This window comes from Hoplias malabaricus, chromosome 12 (genome assembly GCF_029633855.1).
Source record: "Hoplias malabaricus isolate fHopMal1 chromosome 12, fHopMal1.hap1, whole genome shotgun sequence".
Lineage (NCBI taxonomy): Eukaryota > Metazoa > Chordata > Actinopteri > Characiformes > Erythrinidae > Hoplias > Hoplias malabaricus.
The window spans coordinates 40,203,000-40,228,754 of NC_089811.1; the positions used below are offsets into that span (position 1 = coordinate 40,203,000).

General features: G+C 42.6%; 1 protein-coding gene across 4 annotated transcripts in view; it reads left to right on the forward strand.

Moving 5' to 3' along the window:
• hdac4 (histone deacetylase 4) overlaps positions 1 to 25,755 on the forward strand; it is a 199,669-nt gene that overhangs the window by 138,710 nt on the left and 35,204 nt on the right. For 3 of the 4 annotated variants that reach the window (XM_066686463.1, XM_066686466.1, XM_066686465.1), the window contains 12 exons: positions 2,031 to 2,159; positions 2,298 to 2,410; positions 2,620 to 2,736; positions 5,424 to 5,640; positions 6,937 to 7,130; positions 10,309 to 10,515; positions 12,402 to 12,588; positions 13,788 to 13,921; positions 16,101 to 16,203; positions 16,912 to 16,958; positions 21,263 to 21,370; positions 24,996 to 25,051. In XM_066686463.1, coding sequence (XP_066542560.1) covers positions 2,031 to 2,159; positions 2,298 to 2,410; positions 2,620 to 2,736; positions 5,424 to 5,640; positions 6,937 to 7,130; positions 10,309 to 10,515; positions 12,402 to 12,588; positions 13,788 to 13,921; positions 16,101 to 16,203; positions 16,912 to 16,958; positions 21,263 to 21,370; positions 24,996 to 25,051 — 1,612 coding nt within the window. The remainder of the gene's footprint in view (positions 1 to 2,030; positions 2,160 to 2,297; positions 2,411 to 2,619; positions 2,737 to 5,423; positions 5,641 to 6,936; positions 7,131 to 10,308; positions 10,516 to 12,401; positions 12,589 to 13,787; positions 13,922 to 16,100; positions 16,204 to 16,911; positions 16,959 to 21,262; positions 21,371 to 24,995; positions 25,052 to 25,755) is intronic. The other variant, XM_066686464.1, reaches the window with a different exon arrangement.

Below are 25,755 nucleotides of genomic sequence, written 5' to 3' on the forward strand. Positions count from 1 at the left end.
CCGGGTGCTCAAAAAACACACGTTGGTAGGTGGATTGGTGACTCTCAAGTGTGTGTGTGTGTGTGTGTGTGTGTCGCCCTGTGAAGGACTAGCGCTCCCTCCACCTTGCACCCAGTGATTCTGGGTAGGCTCTAGACCCACCGCAACCCTGAACTGGATAAGCGCTTACAGACAATGAATGTGGCCACCATTATTCTGTTATTTTCCCAGGTGCCAGTGTTTTCAGTTCAGTTCTAGTTTGGCTGTTGATTAAAAGTTATTATAACAAAACTAAAGATCTCGTCCTGAAATAATATTTTGACATCCACTGAGAAGAAAACAGTAGTCTAGAAGACAGAAATAATCCTGACCAGCATCCAATGTATTACCAGTTAGCTGTGCAATTAGCTCTCTACAAAAACTATGGCTATTTTTATTTATACAACATGTTTTTAAAGTTATTCTTCCTTCTCTTCATCATTGTACTGCTGAGCACCAGTGCTAAACTAACAGCCCCACTTTAGTTTTAGTCTTCCTTGACTACATGCTCGACCATTATAAGAAATCCTAGTTTTTTAATGCATTCAACAAGCTCAGTAATGACTGTTTGCTAAAGACTGTTCATTTAATAGAAGCAGTAGAGTTTACAGAATTTTAAAGGTGTGGAATAAGGTCAAAGCTTAATCCAGTGCTTGGCAGAGGTGTTCCTCATCTTTGACTAATGCATGGGTTTAATGGCAGGATGCAGTACATTCTTCAACAAAGATGTCTGGGAAAGGTTCTGCCTCTTACAAGAAGTGCCACCCTTCTATTTACCTAGCTCACTAAAGCGCAACCGCAAGACCAACTTTTTAAAACCAAGTGCTCTTAGAAAAGTACTTTAAGTTATGGAACCTTTACATTCTAGATGTGTCTTAATAAGTGCATCATGGCGGGTTTATCTATGGCCTAAAGTAGTGTTTCTAAATGGGTGTGACCACAGGGAAGAGGGTCATGCTCCAAATGACTACTGACCGCACTTAAAATACTCTAAGGCTTAGCACACCACTAATGAACTTAGCATGCACTTCTGGCCGGCCGGTGCATATTTGACACACGGTTATTTGCTAATCAAGGGACAAACGGTCATTAGAGCATGGCCCACTAATTGAGGTGAGGGCAGAGTGAGAGATTGGGCAGCAGTAGCTGCTTTGAAAAAGCTGAAAGGGTTTTTGGGTGAGAGAAAGCGTATTGCCAGGATTTGTGCTTCACACGGACATAACCCTCGCATTGACCTTTTGCTACTTTGTAATTATGGGTCAGGGGTTTGAGCCACCTCCACGGCAGCCTGGATCTTAGCATGGTCTGCCACACACACTGAATTACAGCAATGCTGTTTGTACACGGAATATGAGATAAAATACAGCTCTGGTGACCATTGCTATTCATTTCCAGACTTCACTGAACTTGGGGCAGGTACCGGTGCCAAGCTGGCTGTACTTCAGATGCTTGTTTGGTCCTTTGTAAGGACTTCCTAATGAATGAAGAGAGCCTTTTTTATGTCGTAAGAATGGATTATGAATGAGTGTCCGAGGTCAGAGGTTCACCAGCCGTTACAGTTAAATTGACCAGTTTTCTAAGGCTTTTAAGCTGCTGTTTGTGGCGCTGTGAAAAGTGAACGCTGCTGATATGAACATACTGTTCTGACCACCAAGTTGAGCCAGTGTACTGTCCTGTACGAGTGGAGGTATGTGTCTCAGGTGTATGATAGTACAGTGACCACTTCTGACGTAACTGAGCTTTAACAGACTTTTATTTTTTATGACGTTATCCAGTACTTTCTATGGTGAGTTCTAAAGGTATTCTATGGTCCTTCATTCCTCCAGAGAACACAGTTCCACTGTTCCTCTGCCTTATACTGATTTTTATAACTGTAATATTTATAACAGGGTCCATTCTTTGGGAATTCATTTCTTTATTTTTTCTTGTTCTGATTACAATTTTAAATTTGTTGGATTTCATTATGAAGTCTTTTTAAATGCGACCTCTGGTCCTTTTGTGATTATCCACAGCGTCTGAGCCGAATCTAAAGCTGCGATCCAGATTGAAGCAGAAGGTGACAGAGCGGCGGAGCAGTCCACTGTTGCGGCGGAGGGATGGCCCTATCACCACAGCCAAGAAACGCTCGCTGGACATGGCAGGTGAGTGTGTCCAGTACACACTCCGTATTTCACCAGTGCAGCTGTTCTGGAATGTATTATTTTACATACAATATTAGTACAATGTCAGTATCACATTATAGTGATGAGAGCCTTTGTTCACATCTGCTTTTTTTTAAGAATCGGCCTGTAACAGCGCCCCTGGCTCAGGTCCAAGCTCACCCAACAACAGCTCCAATAACATCACTAATGAGAACGGCATCACCGGCTCCATCCCCAACAGCCCAGTGGAGGTACTGACATCACACTCCAGCCACACACTCAGTGTTATCAAACGCTCACGTCCGACTGCTCCCTTTTAGATGTCTATAATTATTCTTGTGCTGCTGTATTATTTAAATGTAGCTGTATATTAACATAGAAAATCACAGTAGCTTTCAGTGTCACAAGGATGTCAGAATAAGACCTGTGTGTGTGTGTGTGTGTGTGCTCTCTTTACCAGCCGTCTCTGGCCCACCGGCTCGCTGGCAGAGAAGGTTCTGTTAGCCAGCTGCCTCTGTACACATCCCCCTCCCTCCCCAACATCACCTTGGGTCTGCCAGCTACCGGCTCCTCCAGTGTGAGTGCCTCTCTCTCAATCGCTTGCATTCTCACACTTGTCTGTGCTCTCACTTTTCTCTGTCTTGTAGGCATGAGTGACAAAAACAATAACATTTGAAGATGAGAGTCAGGGTCCTTCCCACACCCCCTGTTTAAATATGTTGTTGACGTGTCTATATACAGGTGCATCTTAATAAACTAGAATATCATTCATTCATTCATTCATTCATTGTCTGTAAGCGCTTAACCAGTTCAGGGTCGCGATGGGTCCAGAGTCTACCTGAAATCATTGGGCGGCCAGTCACAGACAGTCACCCGGAGGAAGCCCACGCAGACACAGGGAGAACACACCACACTCCTCACAGACAGTCACCCGGAGGAAGCCCACGCAGACACAGGGAGAACACACCACACTCCTCACAGACAGTCACCCGGAGGAAACCCACACAGACACAGAGAGAACACACCACACTCCTCACAGACAGTCACCCGGAGGAAACCCACGCAGACACAGAGAGAACACACCACACTCCTCACAAACTCTTCCCTGCAGCTGTGTGACTGTGACACTACCTGCTGCGCCACCGTTACTGAATTTATTTCAGTAATTCAGTTCAAAATATTTTATATAGATTCATTACAGAGTGATCTATTTCCAACATTTATTTCTTTTAATGTTGATGATTATGACTTACAGCCAATGAAAACCCAAAAGTCATTATCTCAGAAAATCTGAATATTATATAAGACCAATTTAAAAAAAATATATTTTTAATACAGAAATGTTGGTCTACTGAAAGGTAGGTACAGTACATGCACTCAGTACTTGGTCTGGCCTCCATCTGCATGAATTACTGCATCAGTGCAGCGTGACATGAAGGTGATCAGCATGTGGCACTGCTCAGGTGTCATGGTAGCCCAGGTTGGTTTGATAGCAGCCTTCATCTCGTCTGCATTGTTGGGTCTGGTGTCTCTCATCTTTCACTTGACAATAGTCCATAGATTCTCTAAGGGGTTTAGATTGGGGCGAGTTTGCTGGCAGGTGAAGCGCAGTGATACTGTGGTTATTTAGCCAGGTATTGGTGCTTTTGGCAGTGTGTAAAGGTGCCAAGCCCTGCTGGAAAATGAAACCCACATCTCCATAAAGCTCGTCAGCAGAGGGAAGCATGAAGTGTTCTAAAATTTCCCAGTAGATGTCTGCGCTGACTTTGGACTTGTTATAACACAGTGGACCAACACCAGCAGAAGACACATCTCCTCAAACCATCACTGACTGTGGAAGCTTCACACTAGACTCAAGCAGCTTGGATGATGCCTCTCCTCTCTTTCTCCAGACTCTGGGACCTTGATTTCCAAATTAAATGCAGCATTTACTTTCATCTGAAAACAACACTGAGGACACTGAGCAACAGTCCATTCCCTTTCCTCCTCGGTCCAGGAAAGACTCTTCTGGCGTTGTCTCTGGGTCACGAGGGGCATGACACAAGGAGTGCGACAGTTGTGGGCCATGTCCTGGACACGTCTGTGTGTGGTGGCTCTTGAAGCACTGACTCCAGCAGCAGTCCACTCCTTGTGAATCTCCCCCACATGTCTGAATGGCCTTTCAATGCTGTGGTTATCGCTGTTGTTTGTGCGCTTTTTTCCACCACACGTTTCCCTTCCACTCAACTTTCCATTAATACGCTTGGATCCAGCATATCAAGTCAGCAGTCTTCCCCAGGATTGTGAAGCCTACTGAAGCAGACTATGGGACCTTTTTAAAGGCGTAGGAAACGTTTGCAGGTGTTTTGTGTTGATTATTCTAATTTTCTGAGATAATGACTTTTGGGTTTTTATTGTCTGTGAGCCATAATCATCAACATTTAAAGAGATAAATGCTTGAAATGGATCACTCTGTTTTTTAATTTAATAACTGAAATAAATTAACTTTTTGGTGATATTCTAATTTATTGAGATGCACCTTTATTTTTAATCAAATTGTTGGAATATTACTGGAATTATTATTATTGTTTTTTGTTTTGATCTAAATCAAATTCCATCATCTATTTATTCTCTTTGTATTCTCTCTCTCTCTCTCTCTCTCTTTCAATTTATTCCCGACCCCCCCCCCTCCCCCCTCCCCCCGACCGTCACTGGGAGTCCTGTTTGCGTACACATGGCCGTGGAGCTGAAGAATCCACACAGAGGGGCTGCTGTCTAGACCGTCAGTGTACCATATGTGGCTTTTCAGCCCCACTGCCATTTCAGAAAAGGCCCATTGAGAGACAATGAGAGTCCATTGCTCTCTGACGCAAGCAGCAGCCCCTCTAAAATAAAGACCTAACACTCGTATTGATTTTGAGAGACCGTCTCTGTTTCTCACCTTCTGTTAGCCTTCATTCTTCATTCTTATTCCTTTATACTGAACCATTCAGTCCAGTTTTCCTCCTTTCTCAATTCTCTAAATGCCTTCTTCTCACGGTCATCAACCGCTCTCTTTTACTCTTTCACTGCTTCTTTCAACTTTTCATTACATTTTTTCCTGCTCCATATCTTTTCCCTGCTTTTTTCATTTTCTACCTATGTTTTTTTTGTTAATGATTTATTGATATTTTACTGTATCTGTATTAAAGAGTCTTTTAGTCTCTGTATTAAATCTGTATTAAAGAGTCTCTATAGAGCTCTATATCTGTTTCTATACATGTTTCTTTCATTGTCTTTGAGCAGGTGGCATCTGGGCAGCAGGAGAGTGAGCGACTGGCCCTGGCTGGTCTGCAGCCTGGATTACCCATAAGCTCCCCGTTCATTGCCGGTGCCCACCTTCCCTCGTACCTGTCTGCACTAGAGCGAGAAGGAGGCTCCACTCACAATCCCCTTCTGCAGCACATGGCACTGCTGGAGCAGTCGGCCTCCCAGAATCCACTGGTGTCCGGTGCTTGTCTGAGTACATCACACTGAAACACATACAACACTCAGAAGTTCAGAGGTTCAGTTACTGATCTGCAAGCATCATTTACATTGATTTAAATGGTTGGTTGCAGAGAAACTTTAAAAGTATTGTTTAATGTGGGGTGTGTGTGGAGGTTGCACACGTCACGTTGCTATAATTTTATCAATGAACAATTCTGAATTCTCTAGAAACGAGCAACAGTCCATCAACAAAACATTGTAGTCAGTCAATCAAAATATCTGACGTTTTATGTGTTTAAATGTGCACTTGTAGCAAACTGTATTTCTAAATCATCAAACCGTATCTTGTTTAAGTTGTTTCTGACGTGACGTAACCATAAAAATGACAATCTTTAACCTGCTACTTCAAATAAAAATACAGCCCCTTGTTTCTCTGGCATTAGGATGCGTGCCTATTCTCTGGTCAGTTATTATTGATAATAGAGTGACAGAAGGCACTTCAACAATCCATTTCTATAAAGTCTATACATTATATAACAACTAAACATAGGCATGGAGCTACACGGTGCTAATTGATGGGGTCGTGGCTTCCATTATCATTTCATTTGACTGAGTATAATTGAGAGAAAGATGAAGAGAAAGCTGAAACGAGCCTCATGCTCATAACAGTGTGAACACCTTCGCTCTAAACGAACGCTAAGCTCTACATTGGCATCGGATTTGCTATAAAAGGGGCATTCATTTTCTTTCTCTTTTGCGTTTTAATGAAATTACCCATAGACTGTGTTAATTAGCCTCCCAGTGAGCTTGGGCTGACAGCAGTAGGTAAGGTCAATATTTCTCCCAGGCAGAAAAGGAGGGGAGTCATCCCTGGCACAGTGAGCTGTCCTCTCTGACTGACACTCTGCTGTATCATGCCTCTCCCAGTGAGAAGCCTCTTCTCTTCCCTCTTGTCTTTTCCGGGGATAAGTGAAATCATACGGGAAATAACGCAAGCAGAGAGGGGGAGAGCAGAATGCCAGTGTTACAATGACACTCAGAAAGGGTCAAGAGGAAGTGCACTCGTGCACAGTAATTGCCATTTCATCACCATATTAGACCATGGAAACTGACCTTTTTCGTTAGTGAAAGTGTAGTATAGGTTTAAAGCTTGGGACAAACCTGTACTGTCCAGATGATGTTCAGGGATATAGTTTAGGGAACTGTTTAAGAGTTTAAGAGGTGGACTGCAGCCTGTGAACAAATAAGGACATACACCAACTAACATAGTTGATAATTGAGCATCTGCCAAATGCTGTAAATGTAAATCTGTGTGTGTGTGTGTGTGTAGGTCTGGGTGCTCTGCCCCTTCAGCCCCCCTCCATCCATAAGCTGCGTCAGCACCGGCCACTGGGCCGGACACAGTCAGCGCCCCTGCCCCAGAACGCCCAGGCCCTGCAGCAGCTCGTCGTCCAGCAGCAACACCAGCAGTTCCTGGAGAAACACAAACAGCAGTTTCAGCAGCAACAACTTCATATGAGCAAGGTAAACTACACACACTCTCTGTCACCCCTCCCTCACACACTCACTCGCCCTCTCCCTCTGTCCCTATCTGCGTTCTCTTCTCGGCTCCCTCTGTCACCATGGCAACTGGTAGGCTACGCATTCCACTTATGGTCAAAGCGGAAGCCCTCCTCCTCTGCGCGAGTGTTCAGTGAGTGTACGCTGCGCTTTTGAGGATGCAGTGTCATGAGATGAGCGTGGGCACAGGGAATTACTTCTCTGATAATTCACTCTCTCTCTCTCTCTCTCTCTCTCTCTCTCTCTCACACACACACACACACACACACACACACACACCTCTCTCTCACCTTTTTCTTTGTTTCTTTTACTCCTATATTGTTTTTCTTCTTTTCCTCCTCCTCTCCTTTCTTGCTTTCTTTGTCACTTCAAATTACATTTTTGTTTTAATTCTCTCTTTTTCTTTTTCTTTTATTCCTGTCACTTCTTCAGTCTTGCATCTCCTTTTGAATATTCTCTCTCTCTCTTTCTCTGACAGTGTTTTCATGTGTCTTTTGTGGTGATGCCTGGTGTCATTAGCTGTTTATTCTCTAGGGCTCTGGACACCCACTCATAAATGCAATAAGGAACGCTATAGACTCAAGTTGCTTGGAAGCAGCAGACTGAGCTTCCCTAGGAGGGGAAAAGAAGGGAGGCCCGGGCTCTAAACATCCCTCTGCTCTTCTTGGAAGTGGGCCTGTTTGCTCCCTCTGCTCTCTGCAGATGTTGGAGGAATGTAATACCTCCCTGGTATTTCCACTGTTTACGTACCGAGATAGAAACTGCAGCTCTGCACTTTAGGGGCCCTCACTGAAAAGATACGTATGAAAGTGAATGACTCTGTCACATGTTCCACTTGTTGATCACACGGGGATCGTACGAACATTCGTTAATAAACATGCTTTTATTAAAAGTGAAATTAGTTTCTAAAACAAAATAAAAGAAGCCTCATATAGCGTGTGTGTGTGTGCGTGTGTGCATGCATGTGTGTGCACGTGTGTGTGCGTGTGTGTGTGTGAACAGCAACAAGGAAAATGGCCAACTTAAAGACTCTACCCAAAGTTCAGTGATGCACACCTCGGGTCTGAAACACTGTGGTGTGAACAAACGGGCTTGAGATCTGTTCAATGCTAATTGTGTCCATGTTAAAGCGTCTGCTTACAGTGTGAACATAAAGAGTCCATTTATGGTTGACTTTAACAGAACTGAGTTGTGTTTATTTAAAAAGACCGTATGTGAATCTCTGAGAATTTCTTAGAAAAATTGAAAGGACGTCTTAAAAAGAACGTAGGCTGTGATTTAGTGAAAAATGTGCGCACGTTAATTACTAAAAAGTTTTATTTAATTCTTGTGGAATCTGTGATGTTTTCTTCCGGTGCTGTAATGAGTAATAGACTAATTGGCTTTGTCTGATTTATATCACAGTACTTTATATTCAGCTCACCGTACTTGCCCAGCTATAGCCTTTATATCTGAGGTTTCTGATGAACGTTCATAAGACTCTCCCATTTTTTCAGCTGCATTTCTTGATATTTATTTTTTTTCTTTCACTTTATTTGAGGAGAAGCTTAATATTTTTGCAGCCGTTTCCATTTCCACTTCTGATGAGTGAATGAAATAGTGAAGGAGCAGAGAGAGATAGGGGAGCAGGGACGGAGCATGACAGAGAAAAGAAAGAAAAATGAAAATGGCAAAGCTTGTTTGGAAAACAAGGGACAGGGATGAGGCAATTGCTGAGTGCTCTGACGTCAATGATGTTCCCCTGGCTCCAAGCCAAGGGGCTGTGTTGTTGCCAGTTTTGGCCGTGGCGTGTGTGTGTGTGCGATAGTGTGTGATATTGCTGTGGCGACAGTGCTGAACACAGCTGCAGTGAACGTGGAAGTCAAGAACAGCCTTTTCTCTTCCCTCACCCCCTCATTCTATTCATCTCTATTTATCTTTCCTCATCTGTGCTTCCCTCTCCTCTCTTCTACAAAATGTCTGTTTCTTTTAGTTTATTTCACAGCACATGATCTGTGTGTTTTATTGTGGGATTGTTTTGCTGGAGTGTGTGTATAAGACTTTTTCTCATCGTTCTCTGGCTCTCTGGTCAGTTTAACCCCTCGGCTCCTGACTGGACTCGGGGAGGGACATGTCAGCTCTTTGGGCCTCCTGCCTTTTTAGCTCAGTGTGTTTACATCCCGTCCTCAAACACGCTTGAGATTTACGGTGAAACAACTATCTCATCAAGTCCTGAAGGATATACACTAATCAACCATAACATTATGACCGCCTCCTTGTTTCTACTCTCACTGTTCATTCTCTGAGCTCCACTAAGAGCACGTTGTTGCTCTACTGTTACAGACTGGATTCTACTTATTGCTGTGGATTCGTATTATATTCAAAGGCCAGGGCCCCCACATGGATGGTGGATCATTCTCAGCGCTGCAGTGACACTGACGTGGTGGTGGTGTGTTAGTGTGTGTTGTGCTGGTGTAGAGTGGATCAGACACAGCAGTGCTGCTGGAGTTTTTAAACCCCTCAGTGTCACTGCTGGACTGGGTATAGCCCCCACCCAAAAACATCCTGTGGGCGTGTCCTGTGTCCATGGATGAAGGATTAGAGGATGACCGACACACACTGTGTATTCACACACACTTAGTTTTGTGTTATACAGATCTGCAGCGTGTTATAAGTCCCACAGTGGGGGACGTTCAAATATATAAACTGCCAGTAAAGTGTACTGTACGTTTACAAGTGAAGTTCACGTACAGAGACTTTGCTCAAAGACATTTACGACATTTCTGTTGGTGCAATCAACTGTGTTTACAGTAGTCGCTGTATTCAAATCAAGCAGAAACATTTAAATGGAAATTAGAACGTATTGAACAGCTGTGATACGTACTGTAGTGATTTTTACGGTGCTTGATTTATGAAGCTTTCTTTGGCTATGAGAATGGGTAAGTCAGTAATGCCTGTGTAATCCTATTAACTCATTTTCCCACTCATCGTTTACGTATTACTTTTATTTTAGTTGCGGAATAATTATTCACAGCTTCTGATTATTATGTCTTAAGATAAATAAAAAACTAATTAGCTTAAAATAACAGTATATGGGCTTTTATTGGGGGTGTAAAACCTCTTTCTCTCTCTCTCTCCCCCTCTCCCTCCGCCCCCCCCCTAGATAATGGCTAAGCCCAGTGAGCCAAGCCGGCAGCACGAGAGTCACCCCGAGGAGACCGAGGAGGAGTTGAGAGAGCATCAGGCCCTGAGTGACCCAGGAGAGGGGCTGCCCCGAGGGGTCACCATCAAACAGGAGCCACCCGACGAGCTGGAAGAGGAGCTGCAGCAGAGAGATAGACAGGCTGAGCAAGAGCTCCTCTTCAGACAGGTGAGACAGTCAGAGGATTCCAAAGCCAAACATATGACTATATTTATGTTGTACACACACAGGGCTGTGCACACATTTAGTCAAACAATGTGATTTGTTGATATTGTAAGCGGCAGTAAGTACACATTCTGAATCTCGCCGCTGTCCAATGAAAAGCGTGTGGCTCCAAAATAGCAACTTTACAGAAGAAGGGGATAAAAAACCTTCTTAAGCTTCAATGGAGAGAGAGGTTTCGTTCCCAGCCGTTTTTAGAGCACTTCTATTGGTCCTTTCACTCACGCAGTGTGAAGGACAGCTTGTCTTCACATGATACGGTAAAGGACGAATCCACAAAAATTGAGATCCATGCTTTTCATTGGTCGGCTACGATATTTTAAAGCATTCTGAATATTTAAAAAATCTGTATTTTAATTAGAGAAGCCACAGAGCATGTGACCTGACCAGCAGTGTGCAGATAATTGCTTTTAACAGTGGTCATTTACCACTCAAACCTCATCTGCACTGGACTTTTTTTGCATTTGCATTTGCATGTTTGTTGGCTTGTGCTTATGAGCAGTGAAGACACCCACACAGTCACGCTCAGACACACACAGTGGTGTCTCAGTACACACCTACTAGAGTGAGGGCAGTGGATTTTGCTGTGGGTGAGTGGTAGAGGTGCAGGAGAAGGCGTTTATTAGAATGAGCTGAGCTTTAGGAGGGCCCTGTTGATATAGCATCACTCAGTTTTACTTCTCTGTTTAATTAAGCGTTTTTCATGTGCACGCTGCTTGTATTGAGGGGCATAAAGCCCCCAGAATGTGCATTGTGTAGAGAATCAAACACCTAACGTTAGTGTGTGACTTTACTAATGCTTTGGTTGTTAAATTCCATTAGATCCTCAAAGAAATGTTCCAGTATCTGATCTACATTGTGTCACTGCAGCAAAGGGGGGCCGGTTGTGGGATGATCAGTTGTCCTTCCGTTGTTGTCTATGCCAGTGGGTCTCTGCCCTGCACACCTCTGTTCCCTGTTCACCTGATGCAAATAATGTAGTAATTAATAGGGATTCACCGATTCGACTTTTTCAGTTACGATACCAATGCCGATACATAAACGTTGTGTATCGGTCAATACCCCACACCAGTCCAATACCGTTGCTGAATTAATGAAACATATACCTCACCCTCTGGGAGAGACTTAAGGCATAAGGACTGACTTAAACATTACTAACAAAAATGTTTAAAATATATAACAAATTAACACATAAATATAAATGAACTGAAATGCTATTGTTGCAGGACCTTAGCAGAGCATTCAAATTCAAAACATAAAAGGGATTTTAAATATATAAATAAATAAATACAATGTATCAGCCAAAAATAAAAGAGTAGTAACATTGTAAAAGAACATTGTAAACATTTAGTGCAATTCAAAATAAAAGGTAGCAGATGGAAAAGAGAAAAACTAGTAGCTTAATTAACTTTAATTGATGGTTAAGTGAATGGATTTGACTATGTATTCGATACCTGATCCAGATAATTTTGTTAATATCGGATCGGTGCATCCCTAGTAATTAACAACCCTATCTAAAGTGGAAGTGGGTGTGATTGAGAAGGGAGAAAAGGCAGTGGCACTTTGAGATCCACTGGGATATACACTGAGCACAGCTAGGAATCATGGTTGGTTTTTAAGAGTTGGGGTTCTTTATTGTAAATTAAAAAAAGACCTTTCCTTTCAGGACCTGTTCAGTGTCTGTTTCCTGAGGAACTGTATTCATTTTTAAGCCAGACATTTCACAAATGTGTAATGACTGCCACCTTCTGGCTGGTTTTGTAATGGCAGCTATGGTTGTAATGCCCTCTGTGTGCTCACGCTATTGGTTTCTCCTTGTTTGCTCTGAGCAGCAGGCTCTTCTGTTGGAGCAGCAGAGGATCCATCAGCTGAGGAACTACCAAGCATCAATGGAGGCTGCAGGACGGTCTGTGACATTTCCTGGTCATCGCCCTCTGTCCAGAGCGCAGTCGTCCCCAGCCTCGGCAACCTTCCCTATTGTAGTGCAGGAGCCTCCAGCCAAACCACGTTTCACCACCGGTCAGTCTAACTATCGCATTCACTTTCACATCAGTGTTCACCAGGGATCTCCCGTCCCTCTCCGTCTAAAAGATCAGCGCTAGAGTGGTGTATTTGATGCCTCATTTATTGGCTACACTTTTTTACATTTTTAAAAAAATCCCCCAAAACCCACAATGGTTTGAAGTCTGTTAAAATGCTTAAATAACAAGGGAAGCTTTTACTATGATACTATGATGACTAAAGGTAAAATGGCAGCCAAACATATATTTAATTTTCTTTAGCCGTTACTGTTGGAGGATTTCATGTAAAGAGACCTTACCCTGGCCGTGACTTCTCCACATGTTACATTACTGGGTTAGGAACAGATCAGACTCCACAAGGCTGTGTCTGATCTTCTGGTATAAACTCGACACACACAAACAGACAGCCACAATATCAGTGTCACTGCAGCGCTGCGAGTGATCCTCCACCCTAATAACACCTGCTCTGTGGGGTCCTGTGGGTGTCCTCACCATTGAAGGACAGTGTTAAAGTGGGGCAAACAATCAGGCAGTGAAACAGATGCAGACTGCACCTCTTTGTCAATGGAGCCGTCATAATATTCTGTACATGACGTAGTGCCAGCTGAATTTGTAGAACTCTTATTAAAGATGCTCAGTGAAATTTAAGCTACTGTTTGTCACTTATTGATGAGGGAAGCTGAAAGCCTATGTTGTTACTCCCCAACAAATTGTGTGGGTGTATTCCAGACCTGCCCTGTGATGTTCTCCATCAAAACCGGACCTCCTACAATCGAGGGCTTTCAGTTAAGATTTTAGGGAGCTTTTTGTATTTGGCCAGAAATGCTGAATTTACCATACGTTCCTGTAGCCTGCTCAAAGATACACACATCACTGTGGCCTTCGTGTCCCTGTGGCTCACCTCCATATTGTTCCTTTGCCCTCTCCCCCTCCCTCTTTCATTCTTTCTAATGGTTTATTCTTGTTATTTTAAAGTGCTGAGTTATATTTATTTAAATCTGTCCTCAGGAGTCTGTCCTTGACAGTTTTCGTCAATCCTCATCTCAGTGAAGGCTGGAGAGCTCCTGAGAGACCTGAAATTCCCCCAGGGTTTTGTGCAGTTTCTGTGCTATTTGGCGTTTATGAAAAGACAATCTCTTCTCCTTTAATAACATTTCTCAGTGCCGCTGATAAGGGAATGTGTGTCTACTCCCACAGGGCTGGTGTACGACACTCTAATGCAGAAACACCAGTGTATGTGCGGTAACACCAACACACACCCAGAGCATGCAGGACGCATCCAGAGCATCTGGTCAAGACTACAGGAGACCGGACTCCGTGGCAAGTGTGAGGTACCAAACAGTTTCAGAAATTTAAATGACAATAAAATGCTTTGAGAAGGAAACCAGGTCATTTAAAAAGGAAGTGTCTATATTTTACAGACCTTCATTCTTTAAAGGTCTGATGTTTGCAGTGGGAGTTGTGTTCCTCATCTTTAGAGGGCGCCATCAACCCATTTTGCAGCTCGTTCTCGTACTTAGGCTCTTGGTGGACGTACTTGGGCCTCTGCCACTGCCTTTAAAGGGCACACCCAGGAGCTGATGGAATGTGTTGAGTGCATCAGAGAGACTGACTGACTGCTTAGGGGCTGTGTATTAATCTCTTCACATTTAACATACACATAGATACTCAATAGGATTTGAAATATGGCAGATGTTTGAATGGTCTCCAGGCGTTAGGAAAATTCATGTTGTAGATGAATGTATGAATTCTTGTTTGCTGTCAACTAACTCTTGAAAACGTGCTGTTTTTAAGCTAAAAAGTTGAGATAAAGCTGAGATGACACATATCTGATCATCTTAAAGATACCTTTGACCTTAGGCGTAAATGTACTGTCAGCAATTGTTGTTTATTTTTGTCTTATGAAGATAAGACAAGTTTTTTATTGTCGTTAACACAATGAAATGTTTTGGAGCCATCTTCCAAATTCCGTAAAGTAACAAAACGTAACCAATAATAAAAACTAAACTAAGAGACAATAAGAAATAAGCATCAAACTATTTATAGCAGTTCAAAACAAATATCCACATCCCACATTTATAGACATAGCTATATTCTCTCTTAATAAATAAGCTCCTTGTTTGTACACAGTTATCAGACTATCAGAGAAATCCATGTGAAGTCGTGGTCAGAGCTTGTGTGTTATCAGTCTGAGCACCTGCAGAGAGGGTCATTCTTCTGCTGTGGCATCATGCAGGCCATTGTGGCTAGGTCTGGTCTGATGTGTAATGGCCCTCACTGGATCTAATCTCTCCACCTCAGCCCCCTCTTGCTCCATGCTCCATTGCGTCACAGCTTTTAGAGCCAGTCGCATAGTTGCCGTCTCTGTTTTCCTACAAACAAACAAGTAAACAAGCGCAGCAACAAAAGTCTCTCTCTCTCTCTCTCTCTCTCTCTCTCTAACTCTGCGTGCACGGTATGGGAAGTGGGAGTAGTTAGCTCTTCTGTGAGATTGTTTATTGTTCTGCGCGATGGGAACATAGAATTGGGCCTCAATTAAAGGCAGTCATGACTCTAATACCCCCTAATCTACAGCAGGGGGGCCCTTAAAGAGAGTGGGGCCGTTTCAAGCTGCCGCCAGCCTCTGCTGGGGCCCCCGAGGGCCTCCTTTAACTGCCCCTGCTGTTAAACCTGAGAGCTAATACACCCACCCCTGCTGCAGGTGTCACCATAACTTCCTTACAACCACACACACACACAGGTGAGTGCCCCTCTCTCTCCTCCTTCAGTGCACCCCTGTGGCCTGGCTGGTTGCCCATGGCGGCTCGTTGCTGTTGAAGCAGAGAAAACTTGGGGTACTGGAGAGTCACAGTGGCAGCGTCTCTCCAGCTCTGGCTCTTTTTTGTGGAGCTGTAGCAGACTCAGGAGGCCAGTTATCCTCCAGAACCTGAAACTCAATGCCCAGTGCTAACACCTACTGTAGCCCTCAGCCTGGAGCTTAAAGAAACTCTTGGGCAAAATGTTAAATTTATAGAATTTTCCTTCTACCCCAAATGCAGTGCATCATTTAAAGGCGTATCCTTTTGTTTACTTTAGTTTGGGACCAGAGCTTCACGTCTGATGTTAGTAAAACATATTAAAGGTTTTTATTCCAGCAGTTTACTTTTATTTCAGCTGTTTTATTTTTACACAGCAGCACCACAACAGTTCCTTATCAGATCATACATCTTAATAGAGTTCCCGGTGTGGTTTGATGGAGTATGACTTTTTGTTATCTATAAAAGCAGACAAACACCTGGAAGATATTTAGAGCTGCAATAGCCGCTACTGCTGTGTTGTGTGTCTTTTTATGTTTATAAACAGTAGTATAATCAGCCATGTTAGAAACAACTTTTACTACAGTGATTATAATAATAATAATAATAATAATAATAATGTAACGTAAAGAATTACTCATCAAACTGTTTCTTCAAGGGATGAAAAGGAATGCACATCACTTGACTGTCTCCTCTGCTTCTGTGGTCTGTGCAGTGTATCCGGGGCAGGAAGGCCACACTGGAGGAGCTGCAGACAGTCCACTCTGAAGCTCATGTTCTTCTCTATGGAACCAACCCACTGAGACAGAAACTAGACAGTAAGAAAACTGGAGTGGGCTTGCTATCACACACTAAATAGAAATAAACAGGCTACAGTCGAAAGTAATCTTCGTAATGTGCTAAATCCCTAAGGAGCGTATACAACAGCACGAGCAGGAGTGCTTCATAAGACTGAACCTGAATTAAAGAGCTGTGAATGAGAAGAAGGTGTTCACTGGCAGTGCGTAACCCTGCGTTCGGTCAAGTCCGTCTCCGCCGCGACCGACAGCGTTTCCACCTTTTTGCCTTTGATCAGCAGATGAGTTGATTCTGCCCGAGCTGTCTGTCAAGGCCACCGCCACCTCTCTGCCCGGCACACACAGTTTTCCATGACTTCAGCCTGCCGTGCTTTCATTCAGCGATTAAACAGCTTTTCAACATTTGTGCTTTCATTCAGCGATTAAACACACCCCACGCATGGTTTAACAGCAGGTCCTGGACTGCAGTTGACCCACACACGAGCACGCAAACACACACACACTGGAGCTCGCTGATTCCACTCTCTTCAGCCAGTACCAGTGGATGGAGTGTGACAGAGAGAGGTTTATACAGTGAGAGAAAACGATGAAGAGATTTAGAGAGACAGATAACAAATGGACATGATTTTGAATGACAATGATTTAAAAAAATAAAATAAACAAACGAATAAACAACCTCCCCCCTCTCTAACTGTGTTCTGATTTCTCTATCCCTCCGTCTCTCTGCAGGCTCAGTGACACCCATGTTCGTGAGGTTACCCTGTGGTGGCATTGGGGTAAGTTTCTCTCCTTTTTTTTCTGGTGTTTAAATAATGGCACTGTTTGTTCTTTCGAGAGCCCCCCGCCCCCAGAACTCCAGCGGCAACAAAAACTGTTGCTCTGCTTTCCGCCGAGCGGGTAATTGTGTCCAGATGTTTTTTATAAACAAGCTGTGTGCAGTGGATATGGGGGTGGTAGTGTGTGTGTGTGTGTTATAGAAGTGAGAACACTGTGGGAGGAGGTAGAAAGGGAGAAATCTTTGCATTGGGAAATGCTACATGTGTGTAAAGAGAAGGTGTGTTTCTGTGTTTACACTGCGCTTGTGTAGAAGGTGAACGCTGAAACTATGTATTACCATGTGTCTGAATGAAATGGTGATGAATGAACTGATGGATGGATGGATGGTTCTGCAGAGTGGAGAGGTCAGAGTTGGTTCTGTGCTGTATTTCAGAAGCTTTGATTGCTTTACTGACATTAGTACTGAATTAGTTCTCTACAGACTGAACGTACTTGAAGAGGGCAAGGTGTGACATGCTCTTCGACTGAGACTCCACATCTAAGGCTAGCTCCCAGTGGCATGTCCCCTTTAAAACCTTGCTGAATTGTCTGTAATCAGTGCTCTTTTAACCTCTAAAGTGCAGTTCTCATGTCGAAGGCTGTCATTAAGTGATGTAACAGGTTTTTTAATTCATTCATTCATTCATTCATTCATTCATTCTGCGTGTACAGTTTTAGGGCGGGACCTTTCTGCAATGTTGACATGTTCACTTCATGAGCTGCTGTGTTGTGGTCATTGGTTCATTTTCTTCCTACATATTTTACCCTAGTCTTAGCCCAGAGCGCCTCGTTTTGCCCCCAGTTGTGTAGCGAGGTCATGTCTGGCCTCACGAGACGGAGTGTCTGCACGTATGAAGTAATGGGGCATGATTCACTGATTCTCCATGGTTTTATTTTGTGATCTTGTGGTTTTGATGAACTGAATGGTGCTACATTCGGAATTTTAGGGCTAAGTTTAGGATGCATTTTAAAATATGTAGTATATTGTTGTTCATGTATTTATTTTAAAATCGTTCACATTTGTTTGTGTAGGTTTACAGTGTTAGATGAATGAAGGTCAGTGGTGTGTGTGTGTCTTGTGTGTGTGTGTGTGAGATACATGCTTAGGGGGGCAGGGGGTGCATGTTAACCCCATCAGTAGAGTTGTTTGCTGGTTTGATGAATGGCAGGCTGCTGCAGGAGGCTTGGTGCTGCTTGGTGAGAAACAGAAGGTTTCTGGATTCTTTTATGGAAATGGAACAAAATTGTTGTCTTCCTGCGTCTCCACAACGAGCCTCCGCTCCCAGAATTAGCCTGTCAGACTCAGGAGAGACTGCCTTTCTTCATTCCAACACGCTCCACCGTCAACCCCCCCACAACACACACACCCCTCTCCCAATCTCTGTCTATTAAGAGCGTTTTTCTCCTTCACACACACAACACACTATTTATTGCCTCTCTTTCTCTCTCTCCCCCTTCTCTCTCTTTCTCTCTCTCCCCCTTCTCTTTCTCTCTCTCTCTCCGTCTCTCTCTTTCTCTCTCTCCCCCCTCTCTCTCTTTCTCTCTCTCCCCCTCTCTCTCTTTCTCTCTCCCCCCTCTCTCTCTTTCTCTCTCTGACACACCACCCACACAGTCTTTACTTAAAAAAATAAAAATGTTTGTGTGAACTTACACATGTTTATCTACTTAATGAAGCCAAAGCTCATTCGTTTCACCTCTTAATGATTTAAGGATTTCACTCTTCAGATTAAAACCATTTTTTGACAGAATATTTTTCATTTGCAAAATTAAAATTAAAATGTTTTAAAAATAAAGAGGACCATACTTAGATTCATTTTATACTCAGTTTTGCAAAATGCATCAAATGTTTTAATGAATAGCTATTTTTTAATTATTATTTCTTTTTATAAAGTAGGTATACGTTTTTTTTTAAATAATAATAAAAAAAAGTTTCTTCAAAAAGTTTGAAAAAGTGTGTTCAAAACCTGTGATGGCCAGTGTACTTCCTCTGATTAATCCCCCCTCTTTCTAACCACCTTGCACTCTGCCTCTGCTCTCCCTCTCACCCTCTTCATTTTTATTTTTTTTTTATATTTTTTTCTTAACTGTAAATGCACCACAGACTCGTAATTCGTCACAGAGTCATTCTTGGCGCTGCTTGAAAAGACTGCTTTTTTTCACTGCCCTTGAGCACTCATGCCATTGAAAGCTAAATTCATAAATTGCTGGAGAATATGTATGCAGAGAGGGAGCCCCAGGACTTACCCTGCAGAACCCTGGCCTGTTCACTGAGATTTTAACCACCCTGACCTGCATACAACATTAAAGCAATGTGTTCATACTTTATAAACTACAGCCAATGGTGAAATGCGTTTATTCATGTTTTCTGGTTTGTTAGAAGGCCTTATAAAACCTGTCTTTTGAAGTTCTTACTTTAACATTCACTAAACACCTTGATTTAACATATTTCACCCAGAACTTAATTTTACTGACATTGTTCTGTGATTTTAGTTCTGTCCAAAAAATCCAAATCAGTCATTTGTAAGGACTGCACACTCATGCCTCAACAAAGATTTGAAATATGAGCCATAATAGTAAAAATGGTTCATATTAATTGACTTACCTGTAAATTACTGTATAATCCGTGTAAAAGATATTAAAGTCAGTATTGAGGACCATAAAAAATAATTCTCTGTGGCTCAGATTGTATATTTATGTACGTTCCTACATTAAATGTTACAGGTTTTAACATTTAATTGTGACAAAAGTAAACTTAAAAAGACAGGTAATCGTTAGTGAAACAGTGGCGAAAGAAAATGAAACAGCTTAAACTGTTTTTTGACCCTCCTCTCATTTGTATCAAGATTTTTTTTTATTTTTTCCCATTCAAAGGTAATACATTTCCCTAATTCCCGTGAAAATCGAATCCCACATGAGTAGCATTAAAGGAACATTGCCACACAGTTCTTAAACTAAAAGAACAAATGCACTGTTGACACAAAACAGACCAGGACCTGAAGCAACTGCCCATTGACTCGAATTATAAGCCTGTTTTGAGTTAATGGCTTTTTGTTGTGTTTTGTTTAACAGAGACACGCATAGAAATGTCACTGACCTCCTGCTGTTACTGATTAAGTTAAAGATAGTTGAGAGTATTCTTTTAAGTTTTATATTGATGTCGTTGGGAAGTTATATGTTTTTGATGAGCACCTGTTGAACTCTACACTCAAACCTTTAACTTTGCTCTCTCTGTGTGTGTGTGTGTGTGTGTGTGTGTGTGTGTGTGTGTGTGTGTGTGTGTGTGTGTGTGTGTGTGTGTGTGTGTATTTGATAAGTCCATATGCGTGTGCTCGTGTGTGTTTCTCTGTGTTAGTGTGTGTGTGTGAATGTGAGTTCGTGGTCCTGGGCCGAGTAATTGCAGTGTGTAGGGCAGGCGTGCATTGGAATAATGAGGAGTGACTGATGAATGAATGTTCTCTGTCTGAGGGCACTCTTGGATATCACACACAACACACACACTCTTCTCCAGTCAAGTTTAACCCTCTAGTGTTTATCCTTCTTGTCACTGAAGTTCTCATATGCTCTGGTGCCTCTCAGACACAGCACAGACTACACGCCTCACTGTGAGATAACACTTAACACTCCCAGTGCTGTTAGGGATGTAAAAATGGACGGTGATGTGTTGATCACAAGATTAAAAAGCTAGGTATAAGGTAATCCCACACACTACTTGTACAATCTCCATTAAAAAACCATAGCCAATGGAATGGGATTCATCCATCAATAGTGTGTTACATTTGTCTAATAAGCGTTAAATATTTGTGCAATTCACTATTGAATCACACAGATGTAATTAAATGAAAGTGAGTCTTCATCCAAAGAGCTCCTATATTTAGAGTTTGTAGGATTTTCTCAGATTGCTTGCTGAGCATTCAAGCCCTATTTCCAAAATGTTTGCAGAGTCTAGTGCCTAAAGAATACCTTCCTGCTTCTGTTGTGTGTGTGAAAAAAAACTGTAGCCAATAGTGTTTACTATAGCATCAACCCAAGCAAATATCGCACCTCCTCACTCTGTGCTGAGGTCATTTACCATTCTTACAAAGACACAAAGCCTCAATAGTAGTATTGTTTTTCCGAATCCCAGAATTTGAATGAGATGTCACAGGTTAGAAAGGCTGACTCGCTTTACTCATACATCCCATGAGAGGCGTTTTGCTCCCATTAAAACACTCAGAGTGTGTGTGTGCATATGCATTTACCTCCGCTTTACCCTTTGTTTAAACAGGTGGACAGTGACACTATCTGGAACGAGGTCCACTCATCCAGTGCAGCTCGACTGGCTGTTGGATCAGTGGTGGAACTGGTGTTTAAAGTGGCGTCTGGGGAGCTGAAGGTGAGGCTATCTTCATCCTCACCCGTGTGAACAATGCACAATGGCTTTTATATATATAAATATATACACACACACACACACACACACACACACAAAGGAACCCTAGAAGTATTGGGACATTGTGTGAAATTCTCTAGGAACAACCTACAGAACCTACTTTGATTAGTTCATTTTCTCAAATAATCATTTAACCGAGAAAAAGTACAAAGAAAAAATATCCCGTGTTATAATTTATTGTATGTTATACATATTAACACGTTTAGAAATTAATGCCTATGAAACGAAACAAAAAAAAAGTTGGGGCAGAGTCATGTTTGCAGCTGAGTTTCATCACCTTTCCTTTTAATTACACTGTTTATTAATTTGGGAAGTTATGATTATAATTAAAAAAAAAAAAGATTTGTCAGGGGAATTTCTCCCTTTCTGACTTTCTAACATTTAACTGCTCAACAGTCCGTTTCCTAGGAAAAGACATAATCCTGATGGCAGCTTGTGTCTAAAAACCAAGTGATCGCCTCCACATCAATGGAAATTTCTCACGTAACACAGTTTTCCAAGTATTTTTGTGGATTTTTAGTTTACGACACCATTTTAACACAACACCTATCCTTCACATCGTGTGAAAATGTCATGATGATTTAAAGTTACTTGGAATAAAATCTTTTTACATTCACTTCCATTGAAAGTTAAGGTTTTATTACTTCTCCTGTGATGTTACTATTGTGGGAGATATATGTTTGTAATTGGACAGCAACAATCTGGATTGTCCCTTATGCATTGTCTATGTTTTACATTAAAAAAAAACAAGCTAAAGCATGGGCTCCTTAAACCAGCACAAGTGTGTACGGTCTTTTTGACCCTCGGAAACGAACCTGGCCACAGAGAACTCAGTAACAGTTCCACGTAGATTCGTTATGAGGCACAATACAGTTTCAGGTTGCATCACTTGATGCAGAGGTGGGCTCTTAAGTGACCACAGGTTTCTAAAGAACCTTGAAGCCCACGTGGCTCTATTTATCACTATATCATGACAGTTTATTATTATTATGCAGCACAATCAAAGCTGATCAGAGGTCACACTCATTAACATTGCTGCCCAGTCTTACCCTTGTGAATCAAGTCACAATCTTAAGTATGATCGATCATAAATGACTTGGGGTCTTTGCAGTCTTGCTGATTTAACGGTTTGACCATTCTCTCGTGTTGTTTTGGTTGTTTTGGCACTTGGGATTATAGAAGGACGGTAGGCTGAACCAAGACATCAGAGACCTGTTGCATTTAAATTGCAACCTTCGTCAACAAACATTAAATCGGGTGCATACAGCTTGTATAATCTTCTTAAGCATAAAATAGAATTGGGATACTTGTGTATGAGGCATGAGGTTAAAGTCCTGGGGTGAATGGAACCTCCCAGCATTGGTCTGTGGAGTAGTGGAACATCAGTGCCTGATCTCACAAATGTTTTGGTTGAATCTGTCAAAAGTACTACCAGGGGTAGACAGGGGAAATTTTGAATAAACAAATGAAAGACAGTCGTTTAAGCCATTGTTTGGATGTTAGCTGTCATTCAGTACATTTCTGAAACCGCTGAAAAATAAACACAAAAACAGGGGGTGGAACAAACCAGATTAGCTCTGCGACTGTTGAAGGTAATGATTACGCAAGCTTTAGCCTAGATTAGGACCGCCCAGTTTACACTTAAAGAGCAACACTTTGACTTGTGTTACATGAATGTTTTGTACCCACCACAGCAGCTTGAACTAATCATAAAGAAAACCCGATTTTAGGTTCAATGAGACATCCTTGTAGGGTTGGTGTTTGCTGTACTCGTTTCAGAGTGGAGGTTTGTGTGTATGTGTGTGTGTGGGACTCTGATCCGTGGGCATCCTCTTAGCTCCAGAGGAAGTGACCGGGCAGCAACAAAATCTCAATCAAACACAAACACTCCTGAGTGTAACCCAACCTTGAGGGAGTATATGAATCTCAGCACTCACTCAGCAAAACATCCTGCCTCCTGCCAGTCATCATACTCCAAAATAGACCTCCCCAGCACCATGTTTTAACCACAACCCCACATTGCAGCCCAGCACTCTAAAGACACCTCTGAGAATGACCATAAAGTGCAACCGAAGCCCCTCTCCCACTCTCTCTCTCTGTTTCTTCTGCTCTATTTTATGTCTCCTTTATTCTCTTAGTAGCCCCCAAAATCCCCCCCAAACCCCTTGTCTCTGACTCAAGTGATATCCTCTGGAGTCAGGTAGGAAAACAGTGCTGTGCAGCTGCTTCAACATCATTAAGCTGGGAGTCCTGGAGAGTATAAGACCCAGGGTCAAGGCATTAGCAGTGGCTCACGCTCTTCAGCATTTTCCCGTATTCCTGAGGGAACTGATCTGAGTGCAGTGACTCAGGGGCCTCTGCGCCTCAAGTGGTCCTCAGAGACCATGGCATATGCTGAAGAGGTATCCACAATACGACAGCACTCCATCAGCCCTTAATGGGAAAATGACATGTGAGAGATATGTCATACACTGGGTGGACATAAGTGAGAGAGAGAATAATCCCAAATATATATAAATGTATGTATATAAACATAGCACAAAAAGTAAGGAAATGTGTGTTTGGTAGATCATTTCTTTATTGTAACAAAGCTTCTTGGCAATAAATCTTATACCATTGGAAAGCCTGTTAATTTCCCTTTTAAATGGTGCCACACTTGTAAGAAACATGCATTTGTGGGATGAGCAGTAGAGCTTAGTATGTGGGTTGCGCCCATGAAAAATTTGCCAAACCCTCTCTGCCAAAGCCAAACAGCTTATTCTGCCATTGCCTCATTTGGTGTGTGGTGAACTGGATGATTGATGTTTGAAGAAACAAGACGTATTGGCAATTTATTCATTTAACAAACAGGAGCCTCAGTAGCATGTGGAAGAACCATACACAGCCACAACACCCTCCGCCTCCTCCTCACGCTGGTCACCAGCCTGGTCACACACTGCTGTGGGATGGCACCCCGTTCTTCAACCAGCATTTGTCACAAGTCAGCCGACGTGGTTGTGTTGGTCACTCTGGCACCAACAGCACGCCCAAGAAGATCCCACAAGTGTCCAATGGGGTTGAGGTCCATCCTCTCCACTCCCACATTCTGGAGGTAGTCTCTGATAAACCCCGCTCTGTGGGGGGTGAGTGTTGTCATGTTGGAGGATAGAGTTTGGTCCCAGACTGTGGAGATGTGGGATTGCCACTTCATCTCGATATCTCTCTGCATTAAGAAGCCTCCAATGATGACAAGCCTAGTTCTTCCAGTGAGGGAGATGCCGCCCCACACCATCACACAGAATAAGCTGTTTGGCACAACCCACACACTCAGCTCTACTGCTCATCCCACAAATACACGTTCCTTACAAGTGTGGCACCATTTAAAAGGGAAATTAACAGGTTTCCAATGGTATAAGATTTATTGCCAAGAAGCTTTGTTACAACAACGAAATAATCCACCAAACACAAATGTCCTTACTTTTTGTGTGTATATACAGTTTGTGTTAATAAGCATATGTAGGTGTGTGTAGGCCGGTCTTTGTTTAGTGTATGATGCTAATGCAGCTGTGTGTGTGGTGTGTGGTTACAGAATGGGTTTGCTGTGGTCCGGCCTCCAGGACACCATGCTGAGGAAAGCACCCCCATGTGAGTCCCTCTGTTCAGTTGCCTCCACATTAATGCAGAAAACCACATCATACAAATGTACACTGCTCCATCAGAGCCAAGTTATAAACACCAGTTTGTGGTTGGTGTGTGTATGAAAGTGGCTTACTATCTATCTGCCTTCATTGACAGGAATTCCACTTTTGAGACATAATTTACCCTTTTGTTGTTGCAGATTCTGTTTATTAATATTTGGTATATTTATCATTCTCTATTTCTTTTAAAAGTGCATGGTGGGTCTGGGTAATATCTAAAATGAATTAGGTTTATTTTTTTTATATTGATTATATCTATCAGTAATAGCTTGTGCATTAATGAGCGTGACTGACTGAACGACTTAAACCATATCCACACACATTACATGTTTATAAATGGAAGTGTAGGTTTTAGTTTTTTTTTTTTTTATGAATAATGCACTGTAATTCCAGTCAGGGGTGGTGAGGCAGGTAGTGTCTCTGTCACAGCTCCAGGGACCTGGAGGTTTTGGGTTTGAGTCCCGTTCCGGGTGACTGTCTGTGAGGAGTGTGGTGTGTTCTCTCTGTGTCTGCGTGGGTTTCCTCCGGGTGACTGTCTGTGAGGAGTGTGGTGTGTTCTCCCTGTGTCTGCATGGGTTTCCTCCGGGTGACTGTCTGTGAGGAGTGTGGTGTGTTCTCTCTGTGTCTGTGTGGCTTTCCTCCGGGTGACTG